General features: G+C 52.7%; 8 protein-coding genes across 8 annotated transcripts; 5 read left to right on the plus strand and 3 right to left on the minus strand.

Moving 5' to 3' along the window:
* Positions 1–779: 779 nt before the first annotated feature.
* On the minus strand, positions 780–1616 carry BKA78DRAFT_96197 (uncharacterized protein). The gene has a single exon (XM_066894047.1). It carries the CDS (start codon positions 1432–1434, stop codon positions 967–969), a length of 468 nt encoding a protein of 155 aa, XP_066746386.1. The 5' UTR covers positions 1435–1616; the 3' UTR covers positions 780–966.
* Positions 1458–3385, minus strand: BKA78DRAFT_248840 (uncharacterized protein; the record flags this gene model as incomplete). The annotated part of the gene is made up of 4 exons (XM_066884428.1): positions 1458–1843; positions 1894–2588; positions 2644–2781; positions 2844–3385. The coding sequence occupies 4 exons, from the start codon at positions 3383–3385 to the stop codon at positions 1458–1460; spliced, it is 1761 nt and encodes a 586-aa protein (XP_066746387.1).
* Positions 3386–4777: 1392 nt separating this feature from the next.
* BKA78DRAFT_293557 (uncharacterized protein) lies at positions 4778–5152 on the plus strand (the record flags this gene model as incomplete). The annotated part of the gene is made up of 1 exon (XM_066886234.1): positions 4778–5152. The coding sequence occupies one exon, from the start codon at positions 4778–4780 to the stop codon at positions 5150–5152; it is 375 nt and encodes a 124-aa protein (XP_066746388.1).
* A 1497-nt stretch (positions 5153–6649) lies between these two features.
* BKA78DRAFT_350874 (putative THO complex subunit Tho1) lies at positions 6650–8748 on the minus strand (the record flags this gene model as incomplete). Its single annotated transcript, XM_066891059.1, has 5 exons — positions 6650–7016; positions 7069–7550; positions 7607–8227; positions 8276–8473; positions 8524–8748. 5 exons carry the CDS (start codon positions 8746–8748, stop codon positions 6650–6652), a joined length of 1893 nt encoding a protein of 630 aa, XP_066746389.1.
* A 539-nt stretch (positions 8749–9287) lies between these two features.
* Positions 9288–10333, plus strand: BKA78DRAFT_330404 (replication fork protection component Swi3-domain-containing protein; the record flags this gene model as incomplete). Its single annotated transcript, XM_066889771.1, has 3 exons — positions 9288–9511; positions 9570–9648; positions 9701–10333. The coding sequence occupies 3 exons, from the start codon at positions 9288–9290 to the stop codon at positions 10331–10333; spliced, it is 936 nt and encodes a 311-aa protein (XP_066746390.1).
* A 456-nt stretch (positions 10334–10789) lies between these two features.
* BKA78DRAFT_248228 (NUC185 domain-containing protein) lies at positions 10790–14864 on the plus strand (the record flags this gene model as incomplete). Its single annotated transcript, XM_066884370.1, has 5 exons — positions 10790–13489; positions 13540–13807; positions 13875–14083; positions 14137–14316; positions 14364–14864. 5 exons carry the CDS (start codon positions 10790–10792, stop codon positions 14862–14864), a joined length of 3858 nt encoding a protein of 1285 aa, XP_066746391.1.
* Positions 14865–15067: 203 nt separating this feature from the next.
* On the plus strand, positions 15068–19163 carry BKA78DRAFT_96262 (armadillo-type protein). The gene is made up of 9 exons (XM_066894049.1): positions 15068–15388; positions 15454–15532; positions 15584–16050; positions 16107–16291; positions 16344–17533; positions 17581–17712; positions 17776–18321; positions 18371–18709; positions 18762–19163. Exons 1-9 carry the CDS (start codon positions 15299–15301, stop codon positions 18923–18925), a joined length of 3192 nt encoding a protein of 1063 aa, XP_066746392.1. The 5' UTR covers positions 15068–15298; the 3' UTR covers positions 18926–19163.
* Positions 19164–20825: 1662 nt separating this feature from the next.
* On the plus strand, positions 20826–21203 carry BKA78DRAFT_96245 (uncharacterized protein). Its single transcript, XM_066894048.1, has one exon. It carries the CDS (start codon positions 20945–20947, stop codon positions 21161–21163), a length of 219 nt encoding a protein of 72 aa, XP_066746393.1. The 5' UTR covers positions 20826–20944; the 3' UTR covers positions 21164–21203.
* Positions 21204–24389: the final 3186 nt, after the last annotated feature.

The raw sequence follows: 24389 nt of genomic DNA on the forward strand, positions 1-24389 counted from the left end.
TCTTGGTGGTGGTGGTGGTGGTCTGGTGGCGGAGAAGAGGAAAATTAGGTTAGCAGCCGACGACTACTGCGAGGGCCGCACCGCAAGACATTGTTGTACGAGTCGAAAATCACCAACGTGCTGACTGGCGGCGCATGGACGAGTCAAGTGGACGAGCAGAGACGTCGCCGGGTGGAAAGACAATCCTGACGGGAGATGGACTCTCGGATTCGGGAGCACTGCCGAACGGCGGCGGGACGTACCTAAGCTGTGTTCAGCATCTGCTGTCTGGAGACTGACGAGTGCTCAAAGTAAAGCTTGGACTTCCGCGAAGATTTGGGAGGCGGCAGCGGCAGCGGCACGACGTCAGTGAGTTGTTACCCGCGAAGCTTTTCCAAGGAACGTCACTGTAACCAACACGAGGGCAGCCGGACAGCCGAAGGAGTGAAGAATCAAGAACGCATTTTTTCTCGTTGCCCGCTAGCATCTTTGCTATACGGTTTCTTGTAGTATCGCAAACTACCCAATCCAATCGAGAGTATATCGCGTGTTGTTGTTGTGTTGATGTTTTTAGGTACAGCTCGGCCTGCAAGAAAACAACTATAATACCGTAGTATGTGCACTAGGGACTAGAGGCCGAGAGAAAAAACAATCCAAATCACACAGGGAGGAGACCGCTCACCACAAAAACACCCTTGCAGTAGCGACGAAGACGCAAGTTTAAAAGGGGCCGAAAACAAAGAGGCCCAAAACAAAGACAATGATGATAGAAGCGCTCGAGGCCAAGAAAAGATCCGGAGCGGAGCGTCGGTAAGGTCCCGGCTTCAAGCGTTGGCATCGCTGAAGTGAGATAGGAGATAAAAGGGGTATGACGCTCCGCGCCGAAAGTAAGAGGTGTCAAGAGGGAGAAAGACGGTTAAATCCAACGAAGAGAACAGGGCTAGTTGTACACGGCAAGCAGAGAGGTAAGCGAGTCGAGAAAGGGATTTAGAAGTTGAGGGAGAAAAAGTCTGCTGCCCGAAAGAGGTTGTACGAAGAAAAATGGACAGGGATGAACAAGTCGGCAGATTTGGCGAACAAGTACTGAAATCTACCAGATCGGAGATGCTGTAAGCCACCAAAACGGACAAGAGTTCCAGCTCGATGGGTGTACTGAAGATGCCCGGAGACGAAGCGAGTTGTGTGTGGGGATTTTTGCGGGTGTGATGCTCCTGTGTATGCTTGAAAAGGCCGAGGTTTGTACACGGTATTCGGTTCGAAACAGTATATATGTCCTGAAAACAATGCTTTTGGATGTATCGACGGAGGACAAGGTAGAAACCTCGTAAGCTCGTGGCCAAAGGAATTCGTACAGGTGGAAGGATGAAGAGGAGGCGTCGTCCGGTGGAGTGGGTCGGAACACACCGAGTGAACCCTGCCGTGGTGGTCTCGTATTTGGTGCACGAGTCGAGCCATACAGGGTATTGAGCCTCGAGGCCTTAGTATTGCTGAGGAATCTGCACGCCGGCAGGTCCCTTCGACTCGGCGTGTTGAGGGTCTGCGATTCCGTCACCCAAAACGTTTCCCATCGCGTACGGGTCGCCCTGGGCTGCGGACGGGGCGTTGTAGTTCGGCTCGGTGAAGGAAGGAGAACTGTTGAATGAGCTCACGCTGTGAGGCGCGCTCATCATGGAGGGGTTCGAGTAAGAGCTTGGCGTTCCCAGCGGCGAAGTTTGATAATTAGAAATCGTAGCCGACTGCGGATTAGTGGGCGCGGTTCGGCTGGCATTATAGTGTGCGCTGTGTTGACTCAATTCTATCCTGCGGGGCAAAGTGGAACTCATCGAGCGCATCCGCGAAGACTCGAATCCGGGCATCTGATTGTCTGCTCTGTGGTCAGTTGGGCATCGTCAGACTTAGTGAAGCACAACTCACATGAGTAGCCCAATCCATACGGCACATTCCCAGAAGTCACACCAGGGAGACTACCACCAGTCATGGTTGTTTGGGGTATTTGGCGATCACCAATCCCAGCACTGTCGGGGGTTGCTCCTGGTTGGGCAGTGGACTGGCTCAAACTCCCATCGTTGCTGTACGACATGCTTGTCCTCAAAGGCGAGCAGAGAGATTCAGCCCTGCTTCGACCCATGCGATCGAGTTGTACGCGGGGCATGGGCGAGAAGGAAGAAAAGCTCGATGCAGCTGGACCGGTACCTCCAATGAACGGATTGGATCGTCTTGGGTTGGTTCCATCGATCCCTTGGGATTGGGAGAACGGAAAAGCGTTGGCGTCGCCAGTTGCGGATACTGGAGAAGATGTGTCCGTAGCAGATTGAGGCGGTGTGAAGGAAAAGCTTCCAAATGGAGGGTTCACTCCCGCAGGCGGCATCTGAGTGCCATCGGGGAATCTTCGAAAAGTGTCTACGGTCAATGGTCGAACCATATTACCTTCAGGAAAACTTGGAGAATAAGTGGCTGGAGAAGCCATGGGAGTTCCTCCAACGCTTTGGTGTCCAGCTGTGCCGAAGGGAGAGTGAAGCGCCTGCGTCATGTCGAAGTCGTCGGGGAGCGCTCGCGACCTCATCATTCGCTCACGATCGTCACTTGTAAGGCGCTTAAGCTTTGCCCGCCTGTTAATCACGTCAGCACTGGCAATGGAATGAAGTCGAGCTGAGCGATGCGAACCTATTTTGGAACCACACCTGCACCTGGCGCGGACTCAAACCAGGAATCTCTCGAGCAAGCCGCTCACGGTGAGCCGCGTCAGGATGGGCCTGTCGAGCAAATTCACTCATCAAAAATCGTGTTTGGTTGTGAGTAAGCCTGCGTGGGTCAGCGGTTTCTTCTTTCCAAAGACCTTGGTCTAACGGTATTCGTTTGCTCACCTGAATCTCTTCATCTTCCGCTTATGCGCACGCAGTTCAGCGGCCGTCATGGGTTTGTCCTGGTCCCCTTCTTCAGCACTCCCCGAAAGATTTTGATCGTTCAGATCATCATCTCTTTCGTGCTTCACACCGCTTCCAGGCGAAGCTGGCGTCAGCCTTGAGGATGGACTCGCGGGAGCGGACGCGCCGTAGCTGACATTGAGAGATGCCGAATCCGATGGCTCAGTGTTTCCAATGCTCCCTCTATCCCGTTGACCAAGTGGTTGGTCTAAAGGTCCCGTTTGCTGATGACTGACTTGGTTCAGAGCGTACGGGTAGCTCTTGTGGGTGTGTAGCGGAGGCCGGTCTTTAATGTCAAACTGAGTGGCAGTGACGGCGTTGTGTAAAAGGCCCATTCCAGCGGTTTCTGAGGGAGCACATACTCCTCCAGCAGGCTTGACGGGTTGGCTATGCCATTCAGGGTCGGGGTGGGTCGCGGTGTACGCAGACATTCGCGGCGAACTGGGTGGAGAAAGCGGTACGGAATGGCTTCCGTCAATCATTGGCGACCCTGTACTGGAGTCCAGTGAAGGAATGGTGTTTGTTGATGGTTGACGTTTGGTTGACTGACTAGAGGCCTGCAGGTCAGATAATCCAAAAGGATTAAGTGCCCCCCTCCAAACCGAGAAAGACACACAAGCTATCTGGGAGGCAGACTCCGGGGTGGTCAAGATCGAATGACCAACCAACAAGGATAGCAGGCGGGAGCGGCTAGAGGCGTCCTTGGCAACCCTTGTAGGTCGCAGATATCGTGCAGTGTGCCCCGAGGCGTGCAAGCCTTTGCAGTATGCAGAGGAAGCCCAAGCTGCGCAGCACAAAAGCAACAAAGACAAGTCCCAAAGCGGGGTGGTCTCCTCGTGGACGGGGCGTTTCCGGGGGATGTTTGTGCGAGGTGACAGGCGTGGCGTAGAGGTCTTGTTCCACGCCTGTTACGTCTCCAACGGCGCTCTTTCCTCGGCAGGGTGGCCGTATGGATTGTGGAATTAAAAGTCGGCGTTTTCTCGACGTGGAACACCGATGGCCGGTTGGGAGGGAAGGAAGACGCGAGGTTCCTTGTTTGCAACAGGATCTGTTGTCAAAAGAGTCGAAGCAGTAGTGTCAAATTGACAGGCCAGGTGTAGGATTAGGTTTGCAGTAGCTCCAAATCAGAGAAAACAGAGAGGACCGGTGCTAAGGGGACTAGATATCTTAATCGAGCCGCTCGAGTATCGGTGGATCAGGGTTGTTCAGCAAAGAAAGGAAGCCTGAGGCAGCGGGGAGCGAAACATCAGCGGCGGCTAACTCTGCGGACTGGCGACGAGCGGGAAGGGTGGCTACGTACAGGAACGTTCGGCGGCAGTGGTAGAACGGCTCGACCAGGTGGCTTGCCGGGTAAATCCAAGTCGCCAGCGTAGAAGCAGCAGGAGAAGAGGATGGAATAGACAATGATCGGACGACTAGCCGTTGGAGGCACTGCCAGGAGAGAAAAAAACAAATCTTTCAAAAGCAAACTGGTGGAAAGGTAGGAGTGGGCGTTACACGGCGCAGGAACATTGGAGAAACCGGCCTTGAGGTAGGTAGCATGTCCCGGTGGTTGAAGGAAAAGGCGGCACGGCGGCGAGCACGCGGTTCCTCGGGACGGGCTCCTAGAGGAAGGGGAGTGACGCATAAGCAAAGCAGCCCGTGAATGACAGGCTCAAGGAATCGACAGATGCTTGGGAGGCCAAGCAGCACAGAGAACGGGCCCAAGACAGGCACTCGGGCAGGGTGGTGGACGGGATGCGCCGAAGAGCACAGGTGATCCGTGGCGTGCAGCGCATCATTGGCCTATGGAGAGCACAAGAGCTCCATGGGACCCGCTGGGTTGAAGCAGGGCTCGGCAACGCATGTTGCGGGGTCTTCCTCTGATGGTGGTCATGGTCAAGGTCATGAACATGGTCATGGATGGCGCCCCGGCTGGCCACCTTCACACCTGGGCGCACATGCACACAGTTACGACGACTGCTGTTGCTGGAGTTGGTGCCTGCTGCAGCACCTGTGCCAGCCAGCCTGATTCGCTCCCCGTGCCCGGCTCCTCGTCGTCCACGATGCAAAAAGAGCAGAAGCGCGCGAGATTGCGTCAGGAACAAGAAAGCCGTGCATCAGCCCTGAAGCCTCCTGGAAGTACACCCCTGCCATTGGGTTTCTCAGTGCTGGGAGAGGCTAGACTTGCCGTTGGTGTTGGCGGCTCACAGATCTTGTCGACAGATCTAGCGGTTGGGGCACTCCCGGGCCGCCACGGCGTGTTTTGAGAGTTTGCATGCGAGCCGGATCCAGCGCACAGGGAGAAGGTGAAAAAACAGCACACGATGGCCCCCACGCCCCCGTTTCCCACGAAACGAGCCGTCATCTCGCTCCCCAGCAGGAGGAGACGAGGGAACGCTGCGAAGGGGAGACTTGGCGGGCACGTGTGCGATTCAAGGCGGATACCTGTCCAGCAGGCCCTGACGCAGCAGCGATCCACCTGCTCCGGACCATGATCGCTGCAGATGATGGCGGCAAGCCGGAGGAGGAACTGGGAGGAGGGTGGGAGCTGGCACTTGGCAGCTGATCCGCGGCCAGGGCCCAATGCTTGGAGGGAGAGGGTAGCTGGTAGCCAGGTAGGGTAGCAGTGGTGGCGGTGGGCGGCCGTGCGGCATGCCTGACGAGGTCCGGGGAGAAACGAACCAGGACGGATTGGGACGAGGCTGGTGGGCGCGGTGAGCTCAGGTACGTCTCGACAGGGAACGGCTATGTACGGTGTATGCCAGGCACGGGGCGGCTCCGACAGGATGCTACTGATGACAGCGCAGCGCGAGTTGAAAGAAAAGGACGAATCTTACGCTGGCTGTTTCGCCGGCCAAGCAGAGTGGGCCAAGCAAAACGACGAGAGGCGGACGAGGTTCCGGGGTGTGTTGACCTCGACGACGAGAGACCGAAGCAGCGGGCCGAGCGGCCATGACTTGTCGCTTCTTCGAGGTGGTCTCGCCTGATCCAACGACTTGGGCGCGGCGACAGAGGAAGAAAACGACGAGGTGTTGGGAAATAATCAAGGAGCCTCTTCTCCGCCTGCGGAAATTATTCCAGGGCCGCTGCGCCGTGGTTTGATGTGCTCTGGGATGGGCCTCGGTTGGGCTGAGAGGTCCTTGTCCACGTCCGCGTCTGCTGCTGCGCTGCGCTGCCATGCGTGCGAGCGAGCGAGTGCGCGCGCCTTCTGCCTCTGCTGTTTCATCTCGGATGCGCGCAGCCAGCGACTGGCGAGCTCGACTAATTAATTGCAGTGCCGGTGGACTCGTGGGCGCGGAAGCCTGCAGTACACCACCACGGCCTCTCCATCCGCCGGGACGAGGCAAAGTCTGTCGGATGCAGCACCACAAGGACAAACTTGCAGTGCAGCGTGCAGACCAGAGTGCAGACCCAAAGCGCACCGACAGAGCCTGGCCCACCTTCGTCGCCCGCACTGGGCTGAGACACGTCCTCGCCGACGAATGGGGTGTCGCTGCAAACAGACCACCACCTCACTCCCGCGAAGAGGTGATCCCCCATCCATCCCCATCCCCAGTGCTTAGCTTGTCGCCATATCTTGCTCCAGCGCCCATCCTCACGGATGTTGACTCGTGTCAGCCACAGCTCCGTGCCCCTGTCCGTAGACAAAACACTGCAAACATGGCCCTCCACCACCACCACCGCGTTGCATCGTCTTCAAAACTCCATCATTTCGGTTGCCATTGTCTGCATGCCTGAGCCGATCGTAGGTACTTGGCCGTGCCCTAAGCCGTCATCTGATTCTCTTGCTCGGGCCGTTGTTCCTCCTGCATCTCCGCCTGCGTTGCTGATGCTGCTGCTGTTGCCGCTTCACCCTTGCCCTCCGTGCTCTCCGTTGCCCCAGTCCGCTCATCCTTTCCTCCGTCTTCGCCCGCCTCGGGCTGGAACAGCGCTCCCAGCTGCTTGTAATCGTCGATCTTGTCGAACATGCTTAGCCTGTCCTTTGACGCAATTCGGAGCGCCCTCCACGTCTTGCTGGCTCCGGCCTCGCGCAGCGCGTTGACCGTCTCTTCGCCTTCTCCAGCCTCGACCGCCTTTCTGTCATCTTCCTGAGCCGCGCTGTACAGCTTCTCAGCCGTCGGAAACATGTACCTGTCCCGCTTTAGTGTTTTGCCAAGACGTGCTCCACATGACGCGTCCTTACCTTTCGGGGTCCTTCAAGCTGTCCACACCGCTAGCCGCAGCCGAGTCGTTCAGAAACGACAGGTCGAGCGATCCCATGGGTGTCGCCCGGAGCCGCTTGTTGGTGCATGCCTTTTGCGCTCCTGACTTTGCCCCTTGAAAATCTGGAGGCGAAATGGGTGGTTGAATAATAGGAGGGCAATTCTCCATTTTCCATCTCACCCAATTCTTATCCCTGGAGAGGACCGTGTCGACCATCCTATAGTAAAATTTGCCATCTGGAAGTTCTTGGAGATAGTTGGCGATGGCATTCTTCACGTTGGCAGCCCACTCCGCATCCTGTGTGCTGAGGGTGTAGTTGTACTGCACCGCCCGGTTTGCTGATGTAACCTGTGCGAGCCATTTTTGCGTCCTCTCTTTTGACTTTTCGGTCAGGGACAGCAGGAAATCGAGCAAAATCAGTGCCTGGACAAGAATGTGTCTCTGAAAAGCAAGATCGCTCAACTGTTGCGGATGTCAGCGGAAATGTCACGTGTGAAATGGATCACTGCGGAATTTACCTCTAGTTCGAACAAGTCCCGACTGGTCAGATACTTTGGATTGTAGTTGCTGACGAACTGATCTTCTGCGTCATCGTGTTTCCTCTTCACGCCGCGATGGCTCTCGTTGGCTTTGGCCTGGATGACTTTCGGGACATCCTTGAACTTGGCAAGGGTGCGGTCGACCCCAGTCTTGAATTCGGCTAGGTGAACGTCCGTAAACAGCCTCGGCGGGTTTGAAAAAGCTTGCTGCAACGTCCAGAAGATGGGGTACAGGGTCTCAGTATCGAGAACCTTGGCGTCTTTGTCCTTCTCCTTCTCATTGGTCTGATTCTTACTTTCAGACGCGGCTACGCCTTCCTCTGTACTTTGCTCTTGGGGTTGAGCATCGATCTCCATCTCGTCCGGCTTTTCTTCAAGAAGCGGCGACGGCTCTTCGAAGACCGTAACGTTCTCAACATGAAACTCTCCGCGCGAGTTGACCGAACTCTTGTCGCCCAGCGGGAAGGTCTGGAACAAGAAGATGAAGACGCGACCGCAAAACACAGCATCTTCGGCGCGCGAAAGGCGGCGAAGCAGCTCATTGCAGAAGCGCAAGACGACAATACGTTTGCTTGCGCCGTTCTTCTGGAGAAAATCGCCCTGTCCCTTATGAGTACTAAACCCATCCCATGCGGTTCTTTCACTTACGGCGACGAGTCTTTCTCTTCGTGATTCCAAGTAATCAAAAACTTTGCGGCAGCCGTCGATGCTTTGGCTGTCTAGCAATTCCTCGGCGAGATAGAAAATGAGCAGGCCGTCGCATTGACCACGTTCAATGCAAATCAGCACAATGTCGAGGAGATTCCAAACTTGAACAAATTCTGCATCGTCAATGGTTGTAGTGGCCTGTTCAAAGTTAGTGTCAATGGCACACGCAGACCCAAAGAATGTCATACAACAAGGTGATGCAGCAAGCTTTTCGCAGCCGTCTCGGCAACGGTGTTGTGAGAACTCTGATTCTGGATGTTGTCGCTCAACAGAAGTGTGTTCTCACTGAGAAGGTCTGCGACTGAGATGGGTGGCTCAATGGCGTCACTTGACTTGATCTGGCGGGCTTGCTGGAGGAGCTGTTTGAAGCGGGCAGTCACAGCCTCAACTGACTCCACCACGGGGAACACCATTTTGGCCGGCCAATTGCGACAAGGCCCTTACCGACGCTAAATGAAGAGTTGCGCCTTGCGAAACTCCTGGTCGAATAACTTGGCCGGTGACGAGTCTTGGAACAAAGCCTTTGCGGTAGAGATGCTGAGAGTTGGAAGAGGGTGATGCCACGTCAAGTTTGCGCCAAGGCAGGAGGATGGGCTAGAATTGGGCAGTCGGTCGAAAAGCGATCAAGCGGCGACAGTAAGCAGTCTGGTGGGGATGTGCGCAGCCCTGTTGCGGCTCTGGCTTTGTTCGTGGTGACGTGCAGATAAGATGTTGTCGTTCCTGGCTGATCGGCCTTTAGACGAGGCGGAATCAAGCTTTACGCTAACGGGCGCTAGCGTGTTCAGGGTAAGCGCGACGCGTCCAACACGTCCAACGCGTCCAACTTCAAGTTCACTTGACAAACACTGCACGCAACGATAGCTGCTGCTCTTTCGACTTGGATCTCTCTCAAACGCTGCTCTTCGAATAGGGCGACTATACTCTTCTTGTGCCCACCCTCAGTCCGTCCAAGATGTCCTCGTCCAAGGCACAACAGCCTCGCCAACGGGATGACCTCGACAATCTCCTAGGTGACGACTCTGAGATGCAAGACGTGTTTGATGCCGTTGAAAATGGCTCTTCAAGAGACGAGCCGCCACGGGCTACCAACCGTCAACAAAATTCGGGGCTTGGCATCGACGAAGAAGTCACAATCGCAAAGAAAAGAACACCAATCCCGAAACTTGATCAAGAACGGTATGTTTTCAGCTCATGCACCTCTGGAGGCGTTAAGCTCATAGTTTTGTGATTGCAGACTTCTATCTCCGGCAGGAATACCGAAGCTCCGTAGGATATCGAAGGACAAGCTTCGATTCAAAGGCAAAGGCCACGAGGTACTTCCAAGCTCCACGTCTGCGGCAACGACAAGTTGTTAATGTGATGCAGTTTTCGGATGTCGCACGACTTCTCAACATGTATCAATTCTGGCTAGACGATTTGTACCCCCGCGCTAAATTCGCCGATGGACTTGCCATTATCGAGAAACTCGGCCACAAGAAGCGCATGCAAATAATGCGGAAAGCGTGGATCGATGAAAGCAAGCCGAAACCGACTGTCGAATTCGATGCGGAAGCATCCGAGCCAGCGCAAAATCCTGAAACAACAAAGGCCACTACGCCAGCGAGTAGTGCACAGGCGGACGTGGAAGATCGGGTGATGGGATCCCAGCGAGATGACAGGCAGCCTGCATTCCATTCCGCTTCACCCCAAAACGCAGGCACCACATCCAAGCTTGGAGATGATGAGTTTGACGAGGATGATTTGGACGCGCTCATGGCTGAAGAGACGACTGAAGGTGTCGAAAAGCCTCAGCAACCCCTCCCACCAAGCTCTACCAAGCCTGGAGAGCCTGATGAGCCTGATGAGGATGAGCTAGATGCCCTGTTGGCGGCGGAGGAGAGCGGGGAGGCGCCAATCAGGCCGCAGGAACCCGCTGTCGAGAAACGGGATATGCAGCCCGACCAGGATGATGAGTTTACCGACGAGATGGAAGCCATGAGAGGGATGGAGGACTGGTAGGGTCCGAGGCTGTTTCAACTCTCATGCATATCTCTACGCTAGGGTTTCGTTGTGTTCTAGGATAAGGGATATTCTGTCTGTGCCTGTCAGTCCTGCGTGGCGCGAAACGTGTGATGCGGCGGCTGGTTCCTGTCACTTCCTTGCAGCGAGACTTCGGTAGTTGATGAAAAAGACACGGCTTATTTTCCAACTCTAAAACGTAATTCAGCCAAACAGCGATCGACTAACGGCCGGGTTGTACTGCTGTCAGAGACTTGGGCTGATTGGTGAAGCTGATTGGATGGGCACTGGGCTCGCTTGAGCGCCCGCCAGAGCCCTGCGTGCCTAGGTAGCTGAGCACCCACCCTAGGTGCCCCGGTGCGTCATCGCTTTCTGCCAGCGGATAACTTTTGGAGCTTGCCCACCGCCTTGACCTGCCAACTCGACAACGCCCAAGATATCCACTGCTGGCCCAACATGGAGTCGCTGGTCCAGTCTTTCGAGCGAGTCAGTCTCGCTGCCAGCGCACTGGGTGATGCTGAAATCGACGCGATCCTGGACGACCAACACCCTCGGAAGCGCGCACGAAGGTCCAAGGACGACATCAAGCAAGAGATCGAGAAGGAATTCCTGACGCCGTCGACCTCGTTCAACACTCGCTGGCTTAATGAAGTGCAACAGAGGTGGGATGCGCCCACGAACTACGCGGATTTGTTCGAGCTTGCTCCGACCCAAACGCGAACCATCACTCGTTTCACCCGCGAAGGCCTCGAAGGCCGCGTCACCGGATACCAGGAGATCACAGTCCCTGCAAGTAGTGCGACAGCAAAGAACTCGACCTCGCTTCTGCGAAAGCCTGCCAACAGGGCCAATTTCGTTCGGGGTGCAGCGGGCTTTTTCCCGTTTGCGCCTGGAGGTCTGGATGGCGTTGAAGCTGTTGCTGCCGCGGAGGATGAATACTTGGAGAGACAACAAACGGACAAGGTGAACAAGCAGGGCGGTCTTGACCGGGTTATCCACTTTGGCGTTGAAGGTGGTTTGCTCGAGGTCGCTCCGGGCTTTAACAGGGGCCTCGACTTCAGCAAGAAGCCTATTTCAGATGGCCAGAATGCCGACGAAGTGGAGAAGACTCTTGGAGAAGAGCCGTCTCCTACTCCAGAGACCAATGGCATCACAACACCTGCAGATGATGAGAAGCTTCCCGATGCTGCCGATGACAGTGATGAGGACACAGGCGAGGAAGACATTGATGCTTTGCTTCCTGTGGAATTCCCTGCATTGGCACCCCGTGGATCTCTTTCAATTGCATCCAACAAGAGAAGCGGTAAGGAATGGGCACATATGGTCGACGTCAACAGAGACATGCCAAACTTTAGAGAACTGGTGCCAGACATGGCTCGGGAATGGCCTTTCGAGCCCGACACTTTCCAAAAGGAAGCCATTTACCACTTGGAGAATGGAGATTCCGTGTTCGTCGCGGCTCACACCTCTGCCGGAAAGACGGTCGTAGCCGAGTATGCAATTGCTCTTGCTGCCAAGCACATGACCAAAGCTATTTACACGTCGCCCATCAAAGCTCTTAGCAACCAAAAGTTCAGAGACTTCAAGAACGAGTTTGACGATGTAGGTATCTTGACAGGCGATGTCCAGATCCGTCCAGAAGCTAGTTGCCTGATCATGACGACGGAAATTCTTCGAAGCATGCTTTATCGCGGTGCCGACCTCATCCGCGACGTCGAGTTTGTGATCTTCGACGAGGTTCATTACGTGAATGACCTGGAGCGTGGAGTCGTCTGGGAAGAAGTAATCATCATGCTTCCAGAGCATGTCACCCTAATTCTGCTCTCGGCGACGGTCCCCAACACTTATGAATTTGCTTCGTGGGTGGGACGCACCAAGAAGAAGAACATTTACGTCATCTCGACTCCCAAGCGTCCGGTACCTCTCGAGCACTACTTATGGTCGAACAAGGCCATGCACAAGATTGTCGACTCGGAAAAGCGATTCATCGAAAAGGGCTGGAAGGACGCAAACGACATACTTTCGGGCAAAGACAAAGTCAAGCAAGTCACATCTCAAGACACCAATGCATCGCGCGGTGGTGCAAGAGGCGGACGGGGTCAAGACCAGCGCGGCGGTAGAGGTGGACAGCGCGGCGGTGCTCAGCGCGGAGGCCAACAAGGCGGCAGAGGTGGCGCGCCTGCACAACGCGGAAGAGGAAACATCGCTCGCACTGGTCGTGGCGGTGGAAGAACTACTGCTGCCCAGGACAAGAACATCTGGGTCCATCTTGTCCAGCATCTCCGCAAGGAGAACTTGCTCCCGGCATGCGTCTTTGTGTTCTCAAAGAAGCGATGCGAAGAGAATGCGGACGCGCTTTCGAACCTCGATTTCTGCACAGCTTCCGAGAAGAGTGCAATCCACATGACAATCGAAAAGTCAATCGCCCGTCTCAAGCCCGAGGACAGAGTCTTGCCTCAGATACGACGGCTTCGGGAACTGCTCAGCCGCGGTATTGCTGTCCACCACGGTGGAATGCTCCCTATCGTCAAGGAGGTGGTTGAGATTCTGTTTGCAAAGACTCTCGTCAAAGTCCTCTTCGCTACTGAGACTTTTGCCATGGGACTGAACTTGCCCACTAGGACTGTTGTCTTCTCGGGCTATCGCAAACATGATGGCCGACAGTTCAGAGATCTCTTGCCGGGCGAGTACACTCAAATGGCTGGTCGGGCTGGTCGCAGAGGTCTTGATCCGGTCGGCTCAGTCATTATCGTGACTCCGGGAGCCGATGAGGCTCCTCCTGCTGCCCGCCTGCGTCAAATGATTCTAGGAGACCCGACAAAGCTGCGCTCTCAGTTCAGGCTGACATACAACATGATTCTCAACTTGCTCAGAGTGGAAGCGCTGAAGATTGAGGAGATGATCAAAAGGAGCTTCAGCGAGAATGCCACGCAAGCTCTCCTTCCTGAGCACGAGAAGGCCGTCAAGCTGTCTGAAGCAGACTTGGAGAAGATCAAGCGTGAGCCTTGCGAAATTTGCGATGTCGATCTTGAAGTCTGCCACCAAGCCTGCATGAACTACCAGAGGCTCACGACTGAGATTTACCTGGCTCTGCTGGCCACCCCCGTTGGCAAGCAACTCTTTGACCCTCGCCGTCTGATTGTCTACAAGACCAAGGTAAGCCAACCACTCATTGTTCCACCCGTATGAAATTTGACCGGAGACAGGATGGTATCCGTACCGCGGGTATGCTGCTGCGACACGGCATCAGTAAAGGCCATGAGCCGACTGTGTCAGTACTCGAGATTGGCACGAACGTCAAGCGGCAGCCGAGCGACTTGCTGCCGTACCTTCCAGAATTTTCTCAATTCTTTGCGCCATTGCCGCAAAAGGCATCCGACATGAAGCTGAAGCCGACTACTGTCCCCCTCAGCGATGTGGAGAGCGTCACCATTGCACATATCAAGGTCAATCAGCCCGCCCCATTTTCTTATCGTCAACTATGCAGTGTGGTAAAAAGAGGTAACGTTAACATATTCCCCCCAGGTCGATCTTGCTGAAGTGCTCAAGAGCGACACAGACGCTCTTGCTTTGGCTCGTGAGGAGTTTCAACCTCTGTGCGAGTCTTGGTCCTTTGGGGACTGGGAAGAAATTAACCTTAACAAATTCGTCAAGGATCTAGTGTCTCGACAGGTGCTCGAAGAACGAAAGAAGCAAGCAGAAACTGCACAGGATCGAAAGTGCCTCAGTTGCCCCAAGTTTCTGCAGCATGTGAGTTTTGAGCGCCTCCTCATGGCGTTCTTGCCGCTGACGGACATTTGCAGTTTGCCATGCAGCATGACGAATGGCTCATCAAAGAGAACATTGCACAGTTGCGCCAGCTGATGTCGGATCAAAACCTCCAGCTGCTGCCCGACTACGAGCAGCGTATTTCGGTGCTCAAGGACCTTGGATTCATCGATGACAAGTCGCGAGTGGAGCTCAAGGGCAAGGTGGCGTGCGAGGTTAGTGATTGCAAAATGTTCTGTGGGGTAGAGACTAATGGGTTCAGATTCACTCTGCGGACGAACTCGTCTTGACAGAGCTCATCCTGGAAAACGTGCTGGCAGACTTTGAGCCCGAGGAGATTGCGGCGCTGCTGTCGGCGTTTGTTTTCCAGGAAAAGACGGACGTGACGCCAACGCTAACCCCCCGGCTGGAAGAAGGACAGGCCAAGATTGTCGAAATCTCGGAGAAGGTCAACCACATGCAGACGCTCCACCAGGTGATTTTGTCGGCGGAGGACTCGAACGACTTTGTCAGCCGGCCGCGGTTTGGCATGGTCGAGGTGGTCTACGAGTGGGCGCGTGGCATGTCTTTCAACCGCATCACGGATTTGACGGACGTCATGGAGGGGACGATTGTGCGCGTCATTACACGGTTGGACGAGACTTGCCGCGAGGTGAAGAATGCGGCGCGCATCATTGGCGACCCGACGCTCTACACCAAGATGCAGACGTGCCAGGAGCTGATTAAGCGGGACATTTGCAATGCGGCGAGCTTGTATCTGTAGAAACTGAGGGAAACTAGGGGAACAACACTAAGGACTGTTTATGCTGAATGAAGACGCGGAACCCAGGAGTGTTGTTTTGCGTAGTCGTGGTGCTGCCCAATCACACGACGCCGAGGCCATGACTTTTTTTCTGCCTCCCATGACCGCCGCCAAACAGGCACCCCTCCACACGAGCCTGGACGCCCACACGCCCGCCGCCCACGCCCGCCCAAGCACACGCCTCGTCTACACGCGCGTCTTGTGCCTTGTCCTTTCCTGCATCTCGAGTCCTCTGTGCTCCCTCCCCAGTCCGTCGCTGCGTGCCCCGGATCCTCGGCCGTGCCCTGTTGCTCGTTGCCCTCGCCAAAAAGCCCGCGCGTCTTACATCCGCCCTGCCCTTGGGCCGCGCTCCGTCCGGATCCCTCCATCCCGGCAACCAAAAGAATTTCAACACCATGGATGTCGCTGGCCTCAGAAGTCGCATCGCCGCGACCCTTGAGAGCAACGCCGATGCCCGTCGCCAGGCTGAAATCGACCTCAAATACGTATGCTCCGCTCCATCCCCGCCGTCGCCCACTTTGGCGAAAATTTGAGATTTAACACAACCCAGGCAGAAGACCAGCCCGGCTTTCCAGATGCCCTCCTCGACATCCTCGAAGCCGAGCAGGAGGCCGGCGTGCGCCTGTCCAGTACGTCCATCCCGACCCTGTTTGCTCCCTCACTCGCGCTGACCAAAGCAGCCGTCGTCTACCTGAAGAATCGCATAACCAAGGGCTGGTCCGTCTCCGACGAGTACTCGCCGACAAACGCAAAGCCCATACCAGAGGAAGAAAAGGCAAACTTCCGCAAACGCCTTGTCCCCGTCCTCGCCACCTCGGCGCCCCCGATTCGCGCTCAACTCATCCCCACCCTGCAGAAAATCCTCTCCTACGACTTTCCAAGCAAATGGCCCGAATTCCTCGACATCACCCAACAGCTCCTCAACGCCGGCGACGCAAACTCCGTCTTTGCTGGTATACAATGCCTGCTCGCCATTTGCAGGATATATCGCTTCAAGGCTACTGAGGATCGGCAAGAGTTTGATGGCATCGTCCAGGTCACGTTTCCACAGCTCTTGAACATTGGCACTAGACTAGTTGGCGAGACTAGCTTGGAGGCCGGCGAGATGTTGAGGACCATCCTCAAGGTCTACAAGCACGCCATTTACGTGAGTTCATTCTTGTCTCGTTTAGACTATTTTCGAGCTCTGACGTTGCCCCTCAGTTCGAGCTGCCCACCCCGCTGCGGGACCAGCAAACCATGGTTGGATGGTGCACGCTCTTTTTGAACGTAGTCGCCAAGGAAGCGCCGTTGTGCGCGCTGCCGGAAGATCTGGAGGAGCGCGAGACGAACCATTGGTGGAAGGCGAAGAAGTGGGCTTACGCTAATCTCAACAGACTCTTTGTTAGGTATGGCCCCGTAGGATGGTGCGCGCGCATCCCCGCTCTAACAAGTGCACAGGTACGGCAACCCGCAAACGCTGGGCAAGAGCAACGAAGTCGACTACACTGCCGTAGCCAAAACCTTCCTCGAGAACTTTGCGCCGGAAATCCTCAAGGGATACCTTTCGCAGATTGAGAAGTGGGTGGCCAAGACGACATGGTTGAGCAAGGCGTGTCTCTCGTATACTCTGGCATTCTTGGACGAGTGCGTCAGGCCCAAGTCCATGTGGAACCATCTCAAGCCGCATATCGAGGGTCTGATTTCGCATCTCATCTTCCCGGTTCTGTGCCAGTCAGACGAAGACATTGAATTGTTCGAGACCGACCCGCAAGAGTACCTGCACCGCAAGCTCAACTTTTACGAAGAAGTCTCGTCGCCTGATGTCGCTGCAACCAACTTCCTCGTCACTCTTACCAAGGCGCGGCGGAAGCAGACGTTTGTGGTCCTCAACTACATCAACGGCATTGTCAGCCAGTACGAGTCGGCGCCGGATGACCAGAAGAACCCGCGCCTGAAGGAGGGTGCTCTGCGCATGATTGGTACGCTTGCGAATGTGATTTTGGGCAAGAAGAGCCCAATTGCGGACCAAGTCGAGTACTTTTTCGTCCGTCACGTCTTCCCCGAGTTCCGCAGCCCTCACGGATTCCTGAGGGCCCGTGCTTGCGACACCCTGGAGAAGTTTGAGCAGCTCAACTTCAAGGACCAAAACAACCTGACTGTCATTTACTCCAACATTTTGGAGTCCATGGCTGACCCTGCCCTTCCCGTTCGTGTCGAGGCTGCGCTCGCCCTCCAGCCTTTGATTCGACACGAAGTCATTCGCGTCCGGATGCAACAAAACATTCCCCAGGTCATGCAACAGCTGCTGAAGCTCGCCAACGAGGTCGACGTGGATGCGCTGGCAAACGTGATGGAGGACTTTGTCGAAGTCTTTGCGGCCGAACTGACTCCCTTTGCGGTCGCTCTTAGCGAGCAGCTCAGGGACACGTATCTCCGCATTGTCCGTGAGCTCCTTGAGCGCAACCAGCAAAAGGACGACGATGACACATATGGCGACTACTTGGATGACAAGAGCATCACCGCCCTTGGTGTGTTGCAGACCATTGGCACCCTGATTCTGACTCTGGAGAGCACACCCGAGCTTTTGCTGCACCTTGAGACCATCCTGATGCCCGTCATTTCGATTACTCTCGAGAACAAGCTCTACGGTAAACACCCTTGATGAAATGTACGAGCAATGCTGACGTATAATCAGACTTGTACAACGAGGTCTTTGAAATCATTGACAGCTGCACGTTCGCCGCCAAGAGCATTTCTCCCACCATGTGGCAGGCTTTTGAGCTCATTCACAGGACATTCAAGGCTGGCGCTGAGCTCTACCTTGAAGGTATGTTTGCAGAAATGAACCTGCCAGAGCCGGATGAACCATACAAATACTTATACACCAAAGATATGCTTCCGGCACTCGAAAATTTCGTCACCTACGGCTACGAAGCGCTCGTCACCCAACGTCCCTACCTCGAGGCCATCGTCGACATGATTCGCACCATCTTCAAGGACGACAAGGTCGGCGGTGTCGACCGCATCTGTGGCTGCAAGCTGGCCGAGATTTTGATGCTCACCCTGCGCGGTCACATCGACGAGTTCATTCCCGAGTTTGTGACTCTGCCCATGGTCGTTTTGTTGAACGACGAGCCCAAGGTCAAGTCGTATCGCATCCACCTGATGGAAATGGTCATCAACACCATCTACTACAACCCCCGCCTGTCGCTCCACGTCATGGAGACCAACGGCTGGACGAACAAGTTCTTCTCCCTGTGGTTCTCCAGCATTGACAGCTTCACTCGCGTCCACGACAAGAAGCTCTCGATTGCTGCCATCACTGCTCTGCTTACCCTCAACGCACAGGAGGTACCAGTCAGTGTGCAGCCCGGCTGGGCTCGCCTGCTCAATGGCATTGTGAGGCTGTTCCAGACCCTCCCGGCCGCCATGAAAAGTGAGTGAAACAAAACGCACTGCTCGACTACTTGCTAACGCTACTGTAGACCGTGAAGAGGCCAAGCGCGAGGAAGACTTTAGCTTCACGCAAGATTATGACGAGGATGAGGAGGATGAAGAGTGGGAAGGCGAAGGCGACTGGAACAACGAGGGCGATGAGACTGAGGATGTCAAGGACGAGAGCACCGCCTACCTCGAATTCCTCAACGAGGAGGTATCTAGCAACACCGACACGCGCCCCACGAGAGCACAGTTGACCACAATGCAGGCCCAAAAGTTCAACGTCATCAGCGATGACGACGATGATGAGCTGGAGGAGGAGAGTCTGTTGGAGACGCCACTTGACAAGCTCGAGCCGTATGGCCTGTTCAAGGGCACTCTGCAAAGTGAGCCCTGTCCTGGAGAAGAGGAGAAGATCAATGCTAACCAGATGAACAGGACTCCAACAGGAGCAGCCTCAGCTGTACGAGACTCTGACCAAGGACCTGAACCAGGAGGAGCAGCAGGTCGTGCAGGGCGCGGTGTATCAAGCGGATCTCCTCGCCGTCGAGCGCCAGAACCTCATAAATGGCCACCAAGGGCAAGGGCCGCCCGTCGCATAAGGCGCACTTTGTTACAACTGAAAAGCCCGTCTCAGTGCAACTCCGGCACGCCTTCAGATCCGCCGCCCGCACGCGCATCGCTCGAATCAATCAAATTGCCTGCACGACCAGATCAGACTGACGGCGTCTGACTGCCTTCATCTAGCCTTCTCAAGACCATTTACCCCCATGACTGCGAGGTCAAATATCCCCCAAACCCCCATTCACCATCGTCCCCATCGTTGACTCCCCGCCCAAGTCATGAACAACAAGGTTCTCTCGTCTTCTTGAAAGCGATGCATCCGGACTCCAAACATCCACCCGGCGTTTTTGTCTTCTTGTTTTTCTGTTTCCTTTTTATCACCCCTTCTTGATTCTCTTTTTGGTGAAAGTAAGGCAGTGAATCAGGAAATCCAAATTTTATCCCCTTCTCATTCTCATGCCCTCCGTTGACTCGAAATCGAGTATCGTGTCTCCTTTTACACGGACTGCTTTTCATGTTGTCAATCGTTTGGGCTTGCGCCTGTTCCGTTCACATTGATTTGCGCCGGTCATCTAGCGGCTACAGTCAGTCTGCGTCGATTACGTCTCTTCTCCGGGCAACTTCTTTTCGGCTGTTTTCTTGTCCACGACTCGTATCAGCACACACGCACCTCGCAGAGACAACCAGACTAGACAGGCGCGCAAAGAGACAACCCGACTCTCTGGATCCGTTGAGCGTCTGCGCCTTGTCAGCATCGAGTCAGCACTTGTGGCAAAAGCGCTCAAGACCTGGTCCAATCGACTCGATCGAGACGCAAGACAGCAAGAGGCAACCAGCGCAACCGCAGCGGGAGGGAGGAGGCATGAAAAAATTGCTGCTCACGCGTGGGAGGGGAAGCATAGGGGGTTGAGCACGTCCGAACGAAGGGCAGATGGAGTACACCGCGCAGAGGGGCAAAGCAGGGCAGCTCGAGAAGACTCAACAGAACAGAACAGACGGGCGAGACTGAGGTGGACGGATGATACTATGAAGGAGGGGAGTGGAGTTGGTCTCGAGTGTCATGTTGTAGCGGTAGTGAAGAATTGAGCAATTCAAGCTAATGCTTTTTTCATTGCGAATCGAGTTTGTTCGTGGAAAGTACTTTTGATCCTGGGAGTCTTGTGCCGATGGGAAAGGGCTTGCAAGGCCTGAGAGTAAGAACGAAGCGTTTAGACTGATATAGTGCTGCTCAATTTGCAAGGTTTCCTCGCTTTATTATCTAAAGAGTCTGGTGGTCAGACTGAAGATAAACTTCTCACTCACACACGCAGCTTGAGAGTCGAGACACCTGCCTCTTTCTCCGCCACGAACATCATCCTCTTGAAGACTCAATCATCCACCACCTCTTCTCCGACACTCATTCCTCCTATCCCCAGAAACCACCCACAAACGAGATCCGTCGGTGGGCGCACCACCACCATAGTCATCCGAAATATATCCCACCGACAAATTTCCCTCTTCCGATGCTCGCTTCGCTCGGCACAGTCCGCACACGCGCCAATTAGCTGGTACGATGGGGACTAACTACTGAGTGGTACCTTCCAACGTCTGCGAGGCCTTCGTCTGCCGAGCGTGAGCTTCGTCTGCCGAGTGTGTTTGGTGAGGATAGGTGGTGACTGCCCGGTGACTGATATGAGAGCTCTGAGCCGCTGAGCATAGATGGCTGGCTGGCTGGATTGGGTTTAGCGTGGGAGAGGTGTGGTGGTATATGGCGGGTATGAGCATGGCTCTCCCAAATGAAATGTTTTGATTTAGCAGACCGTGGAAACACAGGTACATGTGGATGAGAAGAAGCAGTAGTAGTGTTCTTAGTCCTAGCTTGAAGCTCCGCTTGCGGCTGTTTCCTTTTTTTATTGTTGGTAAGAAGAGGGAAGATTGTGAGAAGAAGCAGTAGTAGTAGTGTTCTTAGTCCTGGCTGAAACTCGGCCTGCGGCTGTTTCCTTCTTCGGTGTTGGTAAGAAGAGGGAAGATTGTTGCTGTTTGATCTGCGGTAGTAAGTCGTCTTTGCCTGCCTAGGTATGTTTCTGTTCAGCTACGTGGCTCTCACTCATCCATCATCGTCCATTGTCGTTGCGCGGAGTTTCTGTCTGGTTTTTTGTTCAGCCTGGCGTCGATGTGCGTCCGCCACACTATTTAGTTTCATCTCATCTGCTCACGTCTCCAAGAGAAAGCGATTCAAGTTCAAACGCTGCAATCTTGACGTGCTTGATATGCTTCTGCTCTCCATCGGGGAATGAAGGCTCGACGCAGACGAGCTAGCTGGCTGACCACAGAAGTCGTCGCCGGACGAATGAAAGCCGAGCAGGTTCCTCTCTACCTAGACAGCTCGCTCGCTCGCTCGCTCGCCGTCGGCATTTGAACTGCCCACGCAACGATGGCAGAAAACGAAGGTCGCCACCCCAAAAAAGAAGGCGGCGTGGTTATGCCCGTAAGCTAACGACGGGACAAGCGACCTACAGTAGGTAGCGGGAAGGAAGGCGCCGCGCCGCCCGCGGAGCGGTCGATCTTCAGGCACGCCGGCTAAAGTCGTGCTGCTGCTGCTGCTTCTGCATGTCGGTGGACGCGCGTGTACATACATGATGGATGAAAATGTGATGTGATGATGGTGCCTGCCTGACTGCCTGGCTGCCTGTCCGTCAAGCACCAGCGAGCGTCAAAAGACGCGCGGGATTCGAGTTTTTGGCTTCCTTGCTCCTAGTTACCTGGCAAGATAACTAGATGACGGTGGCGGCGATAAGACCGCATCCGCGCTCCAGTCGTTTGCAGAGCTGTCCGCTCCGCGACTTGAGACGATGAGGTTAGAGTCGCGACGACGGGCGCGGTCAGGGACGCGATGTAAGCCGGTGTGCAGGCAGGCAGGCCATCTAATCTGCCAGTTTATCTGCCAGTCTGCACAATGACGCGATGTTCGACTGCCGGTGTAGCGGAAGCAGAAAGAAACATCCGCGCGTGGAGCGGACGAGATGCTCCGCTGCAGTAGACGACGGCATGTAGGACATGCGCACCTAGGCAATTAAGAAAAAACCTCGCTCGGGTCAAGACGGTCCGGGAGTTGCTGGCCACCTTTCCAGAAAAGAGAACAACAGAATATATGAGGAAAATGAGAGGCAGTGTCTCGGTGCGAAGGGTATACAGAGCACACAACATGCATGCATGCTGCACGCGTGTTATCTCATTAATCAGACCCTCTTTCATGATGTTCGCGCCACGGGCGATTTGATTTTCCACCCCTGTCCCCTACCCCTGCACCCTCCCCCCCTCCCTACTAATTAAATCACCCAAAGGGCGAACCTTATAGAGGGTCTAATAGTTTATTAAGTAGCTTTAGTAAGGTAGGTTTTTTTTAACTCTATAGTGAATCTTAATGAATTCTATATACTATATTGCTATTAAAATAAGCTTACAGCCTATTATAAAGTATTATAAATAAAAGCCTATCTTCTCCTCTATGGTATCTATTTAAAATGTGTTCTAATTACTTAATACCTAATATTAAAATAAGTTCTATGTCTAATAGTCTATCTAGTAATGCTCTTAATATAATCTAATATAAAATCTACTACCTAGAGGCTATATAGGACTAAGAGATATACTATCTATAGGGCCTAGAGCCCTCTATATTAGGTAGATGTTCTAGTGATAAAGGTGATAATAAGGAAGATATATTAGGTGATTAAGATAGGGTAGTAGTAGCTACCCTCTCTAGTGCTAGTAGTACTAGAGAAAATTTTAAAGAAGGTATTATTAATAATAATTAAGAGTTTTTAGGAGGTACTATTATTAATAATAAGGTTATTCTAACTAGAGAGGAGATATCTTTAAATAGGATTAACCCTAATATCTTTACCTTTCTAGTTTTAAATTCTATGTACTATTAGGGTATAGCTATTTCACTCTCTAGAATTATAGCTACAATTAAGGCAGAGCACCTAAGCTTTAATATATTTCTTACTATATAGGTTTTTAATAAGGAGGAGCTAGATATAAATTAGCATTAGAACACCTTATAGCAGCAAAAGGATATATTTTAGGATATATTAAAGAGGCTAGAGGTAAAGGAGGTAATGCCCTTATTTAGGGATAAGCTTAATAGTCTTATAGCCTACCCTCTCCCTTACTTTAGGAAGTACAATCCTACTATCTATAATATTAAGACTATTAACTTTAATGCTACCTAGTAAATAATTAAAGATATTACTCCTAACTAGTTCACCTTTCTCTCTAAACTTCTACTAAACTTTAGGGCTAAATAGGACAGCTACAAGTACAACACTAAAGGATAGAAGGGTAAGGTGATTTCTAACCTAATCCTTATGATAATATTAATAGTATGCTATTCTTAATAGTAGCAGTAGTCTAACTACCTTATTAGACTAATTAATACCTATCTTATAGGCTTAGGAACAAAGTACTATGTTATTAAAGTACTTATAGGCTTTAGGGTATACTATAGCTACAGCTTATACCTAGATATAATAAACTATATCTATAAACTAGCTAAGGTAAGACTCTCTACTATTACTTACTATAAACTAATATCTATTACTAGGAGGCTGTAAGATACATAGTATATAATAAGTAGGCTATTATTAGGTACAATAATTTTAACATTTAACTTATAATATAGAATAAAACCCTTAGCTATTAAACCTTAATATAGCACTACACTATAGTAGTAGTGTACTATATACTATAGATACCTATAATAGGCCTATAGTAAACAATATATAACCCCTAGATACTACTAGATACAAATAATATTCTAGATTCCCTAGCTCTTCTTTAGGCCCTAGAGGGAGAGGGCTCTATAGAGGATTTAACCTTAGCAAAGGTAAGCAGGGGTCTTATTACAAAGTCTATTAAGTATATATTTAAGGATATAGTAAATACTATCTTTCCTAGTAAGAATAAGGAGGCCTTTCTATATATACCTATACTAGATCTTCTACTAGTAGTAAAAACATCCTTTATGTAGATAGAATTAATTAATATAAATAAGGGTTTAATTACAGGCCAAATTAATGTCTAATGTAATATCTAGGTTAATTAATTTAGGCTTTATAATCCAATAGATCCTATCAACAAGCCTGCCTAGTCTAAGACGCGAAATAATAGTAGGGAGAGGCCTAAGGGTAGTATAAATAGTCCTAGACTTACTCTAGCTATAGCTAAGATATATATATAGCTTAATAATTTTCTCTACCAGCTTTAGCTTGTTTATAGTAATTAATCAATAGTTATACTTATCTAGATCCTCTAAGCTAAGTAGAAACAAAAAACTATACCTTATAATTAAAGGAAATAGATACTTAGGGTTACTATATTCTTCTATATATAGTACAACCTCCTCTAGACAATAAGGCTAACCTACTAGAAGGCTCCTAATTTAAAGATAGAGCAGCCTTGTTACGGCGCGAGTAGAGCGAATCGTTGCTAGTAGTAGTAGTATTTAACTATAGTAAG

This window comes from Phyllosticta capitalensis, assembly GCF_038381095.1.
Source record: "Phyllosticta capitalensis strain CBS 128856 chromosome Unknown BKA78scaffold_3, whole genome shotgun sequence".
Lineage (NCBI taxonomy): Eukaryota > Fungi > Ascomycota > Dothideomycetes > Botryosphaeriales > Phyllostictaceae > Phyllosticta > Phyllosticta capitalensis.